A 12,085-nucleotide genomic window follows, 5' to 3' on the forward strand; every position below is an offset into this window, starting at 1 on the left:
AGAGAACCAGATTAAAGATTAGGAAGAAATGCTTAGTATTACTATGCCTGCAGTTGATGCATTGAGGCAGAACTCTTGAGTTTCACAGTCCTTCTGGATCAGTGCCTGAATTTTTGCAAGATACACTGTAATTCAAGTAAAAGTGCCCTATCTGACAGTGTGTAAATTAATGCATAAATTTTTATTGCTTAAGTAGAAGTCAAAATGAGCCCATGAGTTGATTTCTGTGTGGTATGAGCATTGGCCTGCTCAACCCAGGGTTGTGAGTGCAATACCTGAGAGGGCCACTTAGGGATCTGGAGCAAAAATCTGTACTTAGTCCTGCTAGTGAAGGCAGGGGGCTGGACTTGATGACCTTTCAAGGTCCCTTCCAGTTCTAGGAGACAGGATATCTCCATTAATTTAATTTATAAAGATCATGTTAGATATTTATGTGTCTTTGCATATGTGCATTTTCCATGCACTGTTGGGTGGAGAAAGGCCTTTGTGTTACATGGATCTGACAGTACTGTTTTATAGAACTGTTTTCAAACATTCAAACCAAACATTTGTTCACTAAGAAAAAGGACAAAATTGTTTTGGCTGGATGGAATTCTTGGGCATTGTGTAACTAAATATCTATTAGAGCCTGTGATGTTTCACAAACTAGTTTTCAGTGCAGTGGTTTTCTGATTTAAGTAGCCTGCTTGGCTTTCTCTTAAGGTTACCTTGAGAACTTATGTAGCATGTTTCCAGGAAAGGGTGGGAGTATTTCAACATAACCTTTTTGCTTTTCTTTCCTCTTTATATTTCTCAAGTGGAACTAAATAATAATAATTCTTAAGATTTGTTTTTCCTTAGTTTTTTTGCAGAGACTTTCATCCCTGTGTGTTCTTCCCTGCAGCCCGAGAACACTTTGAATCATGGCAGACATCTCTTTCAGGGTTGCTATGTACAAGGGACACTTTTTTTTAATTTTAAAAAATTCAGTATTAGTAAAAGTTTGACAGATGTGGAGACTGCAGACCTGGCTCCTCAGAACAAATATTTCCCACACAGCCTACCTAATGTGCATTGTTCTTGGCCAGGTGGGTACTTCCAAGAGTGAGTCTAATAAATTATCAATTACAGGTGACTGACTAAATGGTACTCCTCACTCCTTGCCACAGCTAGCAGGGACAGGTACTGCCACCAGGAGAAATCATTGGTACCCTTTCCCTGTGCCAGTACATCTTCCGTTAGTCCTCTTTAGGGAAATGAGGTTGCATGTTTCCTGAAGGTGTTTCTGGGTGCTGAAAAGGCTCTGGGACATGAGCCCTTTCCCCACCCTTATGCCACATTAAGATTGAGAAGAGTGGCTTTTTCTTCAATCTCAATGCCTTTAAGTCTAATGCCAGGTCTTCACTACTGATGTATATCATTATAACTATGTGTCTCAGGGGTGTGAAAAATCCACACCCCTGCGTGACATAGTTATACCAACCTAACTCCCTAAATAGGCAGCGCTATATTAATGGGAGAGCTTCTCCCATTGACATAGCTTCCGCCTCTCAGGGATGTAAGTTAACTATGCTGATGGGAGAATCTCTCCCGTTGGTGTAGGAGCATCTTCACTAAAGCACTACAGTGGCACAGCTGCAGTACTGTATGTGAAGATTGTGCTCTAAGGCGCTAGTCCTCATACTTCTAGCTGGAGCATCTTTGTTTCTGTGAAGCAGCAGGGTGCAGATCTTGATTTCAGAATGAAATCTTTAAAATCACCAATCTGCAAGGGGCATGTAGTAGTGTGATTTCTGGTGTCTAGTGGTGATATGGTGGTATCAAAATCTTCATGCTCTGCAGTTCGGGGCAGAGGTGGAAGAATATATACGTATACCTGCAGAGATCAGGCAGCAGAATTTTCACACCTTTGCCTGAGATCTTCCCCAGGAACATATTTCTTTGATCCCAATGAGAGGAAAACAGGGAAGGTTATGGTGCTCAAGAAGGCTATGGGAATCCAGAATTTCCATAAACACGATTAAAAAATCACCACCATGCTTTGGGACTTAGTGTATTACCATATGTGCAATTAAATAGTGGAGAAGCAGCAGGCATCTGTATCAACAGAGCTGAAGCGTGACTGCTGAATATCATTGACCATTTGCCCTGTTGACTTTTGTACCCTATGTAAATCTCAAGTTCCCAGAGCTTCCCCTGGCCCAGGCATATGCTGCTTCCCTTCTGAATCCACCCTGCTTAAAAGGAAAGGGAATCATCTACTTTATTTCCACAAAGTTTTCTTGGACCCTTAATTCCCGTATGGCATAGCCTCTCCAGTTATAGCACTGGAGAAAATGAATATAGACAAAGCTTGGATGGACTCAAGGTTAAAAATGCCTGAGCCCACATGAGTCTTGTCTACTCTGCTGCTTTAACCAGTGCTACCAATAGAGAACTGCACCCAAAGCGAATTACAGACTAAAACAATTGAATGTAGACAAAGCCATGGGATCCATTGCCTGGTATAATATATCCTATGTTTGACCTGGGACAAGTCACTTAACCTCTCTGTGCCTCTGGTTTTCCATCTGTATAACAGGTATATTACAGTGAAGTGCATGGAAGTATTATAGTATTAGGATGCTTTTACATCTCAGTATATTCACTTTCTTAGTTATAAGGTTTTTTTTTGATGTATGCTGTAACATTTGAAAAGAGGCAGTGAAAGTGGATCTTATGCAGTTATATATTGTCCATAAGAATTCACTGTCGAAATTACCAGCTTCAGAAGGGTCTTCTCATATTTTGTCCAGCAGAGGGCAGCAAAAATGATTAGGGGGCTGGAGCACATGACTTACGAGGAGAGGCTGAGGGAACTGAGATTGTTTAGAGGAGAATGAGGGGGAATTTGATAGCTGCTTTCAACTACCTGAAAGGGGGTTCCAAAGAGGATGGACCTAGACTGTTCTCAGTGGTAGCAGTTGATAGCATAAGGAGAAATGGTCTCAAGTTGCAGTGGGGGAGGTTTAGGTTGGATATTAGGAAAAACTTTTTCACTAGGAAGGTCGTGAAGCACTGGAATGGGTTACCTAGGGAGGTGGTGGCATCTCCTTCCTTAGAGGTTTTTAAGGTCAAGGCTTGACGAAGCCCTGGCTGGGATGATTTAGTTGGGGTTGGTCCTGCTTTGAGCAGGGTGCTGGACTAGATGACCTTCTGAGGTCTGATATTCTATGTTTCAAACTAGTTTTGCTTATTTAAATACTGTAAACTGCTTTGTCTCTATATATATCGCCATGCTTTCTTCTGTAGCATTTGTAATTGTGATTCTCTCTTAGAAGTTTCCACTTTCTCATTTAGTAAACCTTGATTTGTCATCCTGGTGTTTTCATGTTGCCCAACGCTAATATGGCAAGTGTATTTCCTTGTTTAAGTAGCCAATACAATTAATAAATGTCGGCACAACTCTATGAAAGTTCTCTTAATTTAAGCTTTCCTTCCTTCACTGGTGTCTGTCTGAAGTACACCTCTGCCTCAATATAACACCACCCGATGTAACACGAATTCAGATACAATCGGTAAAGCAGTGCTCCGGAGGAACGGGGCTGCGCACTCTAGTGGGTCAAAGCAAGTTCGATATAATGCTCCCAAGGGCAGCGTTATATTGAGGTAGAGGTGTACATTTTTTACACCCCCCCTCCCCAATAACTGTAGCGTCTGACAATTGTGACCCTTAAGGAGGAGTGAAATATATTAAAAAAATAAACCCTCGATTCAGAATGATTCAAAGGATTAGTAACATAATCTAGAGCTTTTTCCAGCACCCTGTGAGGTAAGGAAGTACTATTATTCCCATTTTACAGAGAGGAACTGAGGAACAGAGGCACCCAGCATCTCACAGAAAGTCTGTAATGGAGCAGGGAATTGAACATGGATCTCCCAAGTCTAGATTAGCACCTTACCCATTTAGACGATCCTTCCTATGGGAATGGACAGGGATTGTGTCCCTAGCCTCTTTGCCAGAAGCTGGGAATAGGTGACAGTGGATGGATCGCTTGATTACCTGTTCTAACAGTGGCCAATGCCAGGTGCCCCAGAAGGAATGAACAGAAGACAGGATACTGGGCTAGATGGACCTTTGTTCTGACCCATTATGGCCATTCTTATGTTATACAAGTACTCATTGTCTTTTTCTAGATCCTACAGAAATAGAGCCTTTAAAAAGCCCTCTCACAATTTAGAACATAGCACTGTATATTTTTTTTTAAATAATGAATGTTGACAGTAGTAACTGTTAAATTACCTTGTTAGCACATGCCAATTTTTAGGCCTAAACAGATTGTCCCCTTTAATTCACATATAAGTGGGAATGATAATTGAAAGATTTTTGTATGGTTTTACGGTATGTTGAAGTTGAAATTAAAATGTGGATGGAAGGTGACCTATGATAAAGGTGAAAGAATTAATGCTATTTTTATTTATAATGCTTTGGAGGTGCTCAAATACTGCAGTGGTTGGGGACCTATAAGTTAGCTTTCTATACAGCTTTATTTTAACATTTAAGATGGAACAGTGTGGTTTATCAAATTATAATGTGAAGTAAAAGATGGGATTGAAACTTTGTGTGGATAGAAAATGTTTCTTGTCAGCAGCTGTGCCATTTTATACTGTTCCCTTGACCGATCTTATCAGCTAAACCAGGTCAGGATGAGTCAATACTCATATCCGAGACCTTCAATGAACACCTAAATGTTGTATGAAGTATTGTTAGTACTTAACTGTAAACGAACCATCAGTGCCACTTCTCTCTGGGCTGATACTAACCAGTGCCTCAGCAGATTTAGTGGTGCTTGAAGTGGACTGCTAACACTCATTGGGTTCCCACTGGCATGGAAACGAAACTGTGTTGTCACCCCTAAAGGTGGCCTCCCCAGGTAGAGGACTTGAGGTTTTTTGGGTTTCAATATGTTACTTTTTACCAATATTGAAATTTCCTTTCAAGTGTATTAAAAATTGCTTCTAGATTAAATTTCAAAATCTGCTTATATTGTATTAATTTAAACTTTCCAAAGTAAGAGCTTAGAAACTGCATTCATGTTTATTTCTGATCTGTTGTGATAACTAGCTCAGATGGAGGTGTATTTTGTACAATGATAGTGCCATCTTTCATTAAGAAAGGGAAAACATTAAGCATGTCAGTGTAACAGACCGAGTTAACCAGGAAAAGGCAGAAGCTAAAGAAAAGTACCACATCCAAAATTGTAATGTACCATACTAGCTTTAACTGAATAAAGAAGTGGTCTCACTGGGTGAAATTGTGGACATGACCAAAAAAGTAGAAGAGATTCTGCTATTTGAATAAATTGTCATTACTGTTTGTTCTTATGCAGGTTGCTTTGCTGTTGAAAACCTAATCTAGTTCTCCCAGTCCTCTAGACTCCATGCTGTGAGACAAGGAGGAGCTTGGAACTCTGAAATGAAGATGGAGGCGGTGGGAAAAGTAGAAGAACTCATTGACTCAGAAGTCTCAGCAAAACTCTCTGAAAAACAAGAGGCAGCTCCTGGTGAAGATGGACCTGTAGAACTAGACACGTGTGCTCAGAAAGATGGTGTGCCCATTGTAGCAGATTCTGTGGTGCTCTCCTCAATGCCGTGCTTACTGATGGAACTGAGACGGGACTCCTCGGAGTCTCAGTTGGCCTCTACAGAGAGTGATAAGCCAACAGGAGGCCAAATTTATGAGAGTGACTCTTCTAATCACTGCATGCTTTCCCCTTCTTCCAGTGGGCATTTGGCTGATTCAGATACGCTGTCTTCCGCAGAAGAGAATGAGTCCTGTCAGGTTGAAGCGCCTGTAGAGGGAGACCCTTCTGGAGTTTCTGGGGCTGCAGTTGGGAGAAAATCCAGACGATCCAGGTCTGAAAGTGAAACATCAACTATGGCTGCCAAGAAAAATCGACAGTCTAGTGATAAGCAGAATGGACGAGTCACCAAGGTAAAAGGTCATCGGAGCCAAAAGCACAAAGAAAGAATCCGGTTATTAAGACAGAAGCGGGAGGCAGCTGCTCGCAAGAAATACAACCTGCTGCAGGACAGCAGTACCAGTGATAGTGACCTGACCTGTGACTCAAGCACGAGTTCATCAGAAGATGATGAAGAGGTTTCAGGGAGCAGCAAGACAATCACTGCAGAGATACCAGGTAGAGGATGTTTTTTAAACTGAACTGTAAAGCGCCTGACATCGTTTCTCAGCTGTCATGCTAGATTAGATGAGTGACACTTGAGAAAACCCAGGAGAACTGCAGCTCTCTGTAAATTTGAAGACTGCAGTGTGTTAACAAGACATGGCAAATTTTAAAATCTGTTCTGAGGTTTTCAGTTTGCTTTTGCACAACAGCAAATTGTAGAAGGGACTATCTTAAATCTTGGAATTTTCAGATTTTTCTTTGTAAACCTATATGAACTCTTATCAGTGCTGGTTAGACGGTAATAATCATAATAGCCTAATTAGCCAATACACTATTATAAGTGGGCAACCGCACTTTAATATATTACAACAGCACCTCTGCATCTGTGTTTGAAATAACTTGGCATATCTATTGCCCATTTTACCATAAGGCCCCATTCTCCAGTGTTGCACTTACGCTGTGCTTTCCAGCTCTACATTTCAAATTAAAGTTTACTTAACCTTTTTGTTAGTTACATTCATGCAGATTGCAGCTGGCCACTTACTTTAGGGCATAAATAAGAATTATTCATATGTGGCTCTAATTGTCCCCACTCCTGGTGTCTCAAAATTTTAGGAGTAGGCGAGTTCCATCCTTCTGTGTTATATTAATCTGTAATTATTTATATTTCTGAATTCTCCAATATATCCATGTTGACAAGCTGGGTGCAGCAAATTATTGGGGCATTCTCATGATTTTTATAGCAGAAGAAAGATAAGTTCTTAAACTTTCTCGTCTGGTGAGTCTTCATTATTTAATTGGTGCAAATACCATGGTCAGGATTATGTGTGAACTATTTTTCCAGTATACTATACCTCAAAACCTTCATCATATGGCAACCTTAAAAAATAAAATAAAATTTAAAATAAATTTTTTGGTTTGCCAGTCTTTTCTGGGTGGATCTGCCTTTCCCCCTTTCTGCTAACTAAAGAGGATGTTTGGGGGATAAACTGCATGCTAAATAACAGCATATTTCTGTAGTTTAAAGGAAGTTGTAAAGGAAAATGGCAGTCTTAATAACTTTGACAGCTAAATGAGTGTGTGTGTGTGTGGTGTGTGTGTGTATATATATATATATATATATATATATATATATAATATCTAAAGATAAATTTACGTATGATTTTACAAATAGCTGTAACTGTTTCAACTTTAATAATGGTGAATGGTGCTGGTCTATCTGTTTGAAAACTGATATTTTGCTTATACTCTGTAAGGCTGCATCTCTTTGCTAGGATGTAGATTGAACATAGGAAATGCAGTTTCCCATTGGAAGATATGGGAAAGGCACAGACTTCCATAATTATGTGGTTAATTCTGTTCTTTTTGGTTTTTTTTTAAACAAGATTTATTTAATAGTGGTTCAGTAGCTATATTTGCCAATTAAAATAGTACAATGTAACTGATAACTTTGACAGTCACTTGTTTCATTTTTTTTTTTTAGAGCATTCTCAGCACTTGGGCCTGAGTTAGAACCCATTGAAGACTGCTGTTGATTTTCAGTGGGCTTTGGATCAGGTCCTTCAGAACAAATAAATAGACCAGGATCAGCTTTTCAAAGGTATTTAGCTGCCTAAAGTTGCAGATAAGCCCTAATGGGGTTTTCAGAAGCACCTGGGCACCTAGCTCTCTTGGATTGCAATGGAAGTTAGGTGCCTAGGAATTTTTGAAAACTTCACTAGGCACCTGGTTGCATCTTTAGGTGCCTAAACACCTTTTGTAAATCTGGCCCTCAGTCCTGGCCCTGAAGTGCTTGCATTCAAAGGGCCTGATCCGGTGCCCACTGAAATCAATGGAAGGACTCTCTCGTTGACTTCAGTGGACATTGCATCAAGGCCTAATTTTACATGTGACACAGGGAGTGAGCATACAAAACACTAGAGGACAGCACTGACCTGCATATCTTCTCTCATAGCCCGTGTGTTCTGATTGACACTAAATAGTGGGTTTCTCTTTGACTATTCTTTTTTTTAAGTGGTTTTTAAGACATACTTCATGTTTTTAACGAATCCTTGCCAATTGGATGCAGTGATTAGAATATATTCTTTCACATTTCAGTTACCCTTTAAATGAAAAGGGTCATGAGAGAGATGATCCAGAATGCATCCTATTGCTCTTTGTGGGCTAGTGAAAATTAATAGATTTAATAGGTGTACTTGAGCCTTGAATTTAACCTGAGTTTCTAACTCTCCCGTTGTAGGTGGCTCGCTAATGATCTGGCATGACTACTTTTACTTAAAATAAATATTTATTCTGCTTGATCCTTCTTCGATTTGAGTGAACTGGTTATATTAAAGTCATAATTATTTGTCTTAACAGAGAGCATTGAGAGAGCATAGCAAGTTGACATTGTGTTGTGAATAGGACCCTCTAAAGACTTTAAAAATGAAAGACCACTAAGACACTAATAGGGCGGCCCAAAGTGCAGCCTGAAGGCCAAGTTCAGCAATATTTACCCCTATTGGTGATAAACTGCACGTTTAATTGCTCCTGAACTACAGTAACAAGAAACTGCTGTGCATCTATCAAGGGAAATATAAGAACGAGCACATGTGTTCACTTATTTTGAAAAATTCTGTACCTCTTCATGGAAATGACTTATGACACTGTACCCCTCAGTGTCATAAAGCTTGGATGCTCTTGCACTAATGAGTTATTGTTTCAAAATTGGCTCAGCAGCTTACCATAGATGCTGTTTTGCAGACACGTCTAGCATAAGCATGAAAAATAGCTACGCTAGCAAAGATGCTTCAAGATTATAACTTTGCTATAGGTGTTTTTCTTTGCACAGATATTTAGAGATGCAGTAAAAAAAGAGTAAAATATTCCTGCTGTCATCTTCTGTCAGAACATGTAAAATTATTTTACAGTTATAGGAGAAAAAAGTTGGTTTTAAACCTGTGGGTAGTTTGAAAATTAAAGTGATGTACTTAATAGGATACAATTGGGTCTTTAATGCTAAAGGATTTCACTGAACATCTTTCATTTTAAGAGTGAAGATAGATAGAAGTAATTTTTGAACCCCACAATATGTTTTTGCTTTTGCAGTGAGTTTGGGATGATTATTAAGAAGAAAAATGTCCCAGTAAATGCATAATAATGTCATAAACAAACAATCTTACTAGCGTTTCTGCTTTCACTCAAACACACGATTTCTGAAGCAGACTATTTTGCAATAGAATTTCAATTGTCACTGCTAATCTGCAAAACCAATAATTTTCATTAAAATATTAGCAGTCTTATTTCTCTTCTCAGCTAAGGCTGAATAGCAAAGTGTTGTGATGAGGTTTCATTACTAATACATCATTACAATTATAACTAGATTAGTGGCATACATGACAAAAGTACATTCTGTGAGGCAGTATTCTTAAATATTTTACTTTGTTCCTTTACGCCCTATAGGCACTATCCCACACCCATTGAAGTTAGTGAGAACCTTTTAATTTATCTCAATGGGCACTGAGTTGGGCTCCAGTCCAGTAAACCACAATGGCTTTCTAATTCATGCAAATTAAGATGCCTATATTGTATGCCAATATTGATGTTCAATCTTTAAAATACAAGATTCCTAAGCAATCCTTGGATACATGATGGCATTCACTTTGGGCACTGGTAAAATATGATACAGCAGCTTCCATTACACTTCTATTATTGTTTAGGGTTTTGTTCTTTGTGGATTTCCAATTTCACTGTACAAACTGGCTCTGGATGAAGAAAACTCGGCATGCAAAATGATACTGGGAATCAATATTTGGCTTAAAACAATTTGACTCTTCTTAAACTATAAAAACATAATATTGTTATTCCACACACCATTGTGCGCTGCTATAAGTCAAAAACAGTTTTGAATGTTAAAATGAGCATTAATCCATGTTTTAGACTAATATATGGGGGAATATTGTTAAAAGTTGAAATATTTCAAGTTGGAAAAGTTGCTATTTCATGTCTGTAAATTACCTGTATATTCATAAGGACTTTTAGTATGCAGGCCTTTCTAACACATGGTGCAATTTACATTGGTGCAGAGGGCCAGCACAAAGCAAATAAACCATTTCAATTTCAGCTAAGCTTCCTGCCTAGGTCTTTTGTTGGCACTCTGCCAAGGAATGAATTTTAACCAAAGAGACTAACTGAGGATGATTATTCAAGAGCAGGTACATTTAAAAATCTGTTTGGAAAGATTTTGCTGTAAAGTATGCAATTTTCCTTAAAAGTATTGGGCTAGTGTATCAACAAGTGAGACCCCCACTATTGATAGCTAGGGACAAGATGCAGCATACCATCTTAAACTGATCTTGCCAGATTTCATAAATTAAACAACATTGATCCTAGTTGTAACTTGAGTGAGAGACCTAAAGAACGCACATAGTAGATTCTGCTTAATAGCAATCCTGATATTAGCAACTTCCAGTTAATGGCAACATATTTCCAGGAACCAATCCCATCCCATTAACATCAATTTGAAAATGTGCAGAGTACCCCCTGCAGACAGGTTTGTGAGGCTGGAAAGGTAGTGCTGGGACTTTTCTCCAGTTGCAGCCCTGCAAAAATACACACACATCCTAGCAGTTCCTTCTGGGGCTTCAGCCTCTAAAACTTATCTTCATATAGGAGATGGGGGGAGCTGTGGGCAGAGCAGTAGCAGGAAGAGGGGCTGCAGCGTGGATGCTGGAGTTGCGGTACCTCCCCCTGTGCTCTCCGGGTTGTGCCATACCAGAGGACCCCACACAAGGAAGGAAGCTCAGGGAGAGACTGTGCAGCTCCATGGGTCCCAGCACCCCTGCTCCTTATGGAAAGCCCTGGCATGCAATCTGCTGTCCCCAGCAGAACTTCCTTCCTTGGTTGCTGCCTTCTACTTGTCAGCAACTGATGGGTAACAGCAACTTTTTGCTGGCTATCAAAGGCAGCAAAATTATTAATAAGAGGCATCTATTGTAGATAGACAGTGTTGGTGATTTCAGTAGCTGGTGCTCTAATCTCTAAGTCAGTGTTGAAACCACTGCCCCAGTGCAGTACTGAGGGATGTTATTCTGTTGGAGCTGCTATGTTTCATATGAGGCATAGTATTTATATCCTGATCTCTTTATGGTCATTAAAGATTCCAAGGCTGTTTGGTGTCCTAGCCAAATTCAAAAGCTATAAAGTTTAGAGTGCAGAGAGATCTATTAGATAAATGTTGTTTTAATATCATGCAGAAAGCACCTTGAAACTAGACTTTATGGCATTTTCTGTTGTTCATAAGATATGATAGCCTATGGATTTTGTAAACAATAATGACTTTGTTTACTAGGACACCCATATCCTATAGCAAGTCATTAGGTTTATTAAAAAAAAATTGTAAACATCCAAACAGACTCTTCCAGAAATTTAGTTGCATGAAAAAAAATCACTTAATTAAATGTATTTATTAATAATTTAAATGTAAACTCTGTCGGTTAATTACCTGTTTTTAATAACTTAATGTGATCCTTGTCTAGTTGTGAAAACATCTAAATAAAGTAACCCTTTATGTATTAGGACAACGTAACTGTACCAGGTATACGCTGTTGACTTTTCCTCGTACAGGTTCAGATCCTCATGTTACTGTCTTTTTGAGGTGGCATTTTGAGGAGTTTGCGCACCAAAGCATAGGTTACTGTTGCCTGCCTTTTTTGTTTAGAACCTAAAATAATCTAAGATGAGCTCCTCTGCTTAGATTGTTTCTGACCCTTCCGGTGACAGTCATTTTAGCACCTCACTGAGAAGGGAGAGCAAGCAGTTTCCTTCTCACTGGACCCAGGAAAGAGGGTCTCCTAGAAACAAAATGCCATTTTTCTGATACTGTGGAGAATAAGGGTCAGGCCTTGCTCGTATTTGTATCAAAGGGAGTTTTGCCACTGATATCAATTTGAGCAGGCTTG

At 39.3% G+C, this 12,085-nt stretch overlaps 1 protein-coding gene across 2 annotated transcripts in view; it reads left to right on the plus strand.

Annotated features, from left to right (window-relative positions):
- The window catches only part of ARK2N (arkadia (RNF111) N-terminal like PKA signaling regulator 2N), a 65,636-nt gene that overhangs the window by 15,137 nt on the left and 38,414 nt on the right, over positions 1–12,085 (plus strand). For both annotated transcript variants that reach the window (XM_050948146.1, XM_050948145.1), the window contains exon 2: positions 5,349–6,158. In XM_050948146.1, the coding sequence (XP_050804103.1) occupies positions 5,435–6,158 (724 nt within the window). In that variant the 5' untranslated portion in view covers positions 5,349–5,434. The remainder of the gene's footprint in view (positions 1–5,348; positions 6,159–12,085) is intronic.

This window comes from Gopherus flavomarginatus, chromosome 3 (assembly GCF_025201925.1).
Source record: "Gopherus flavomarginatus isolate rGopFla2 chromosome 3, rGopFla2.mat.asm, whole genome shotgun sequence".
NCBI lineage: Eukaryota > Metazoa > Chordata > Testudines > Testudinidae > Gopherus > Gopherus flavomarginatus.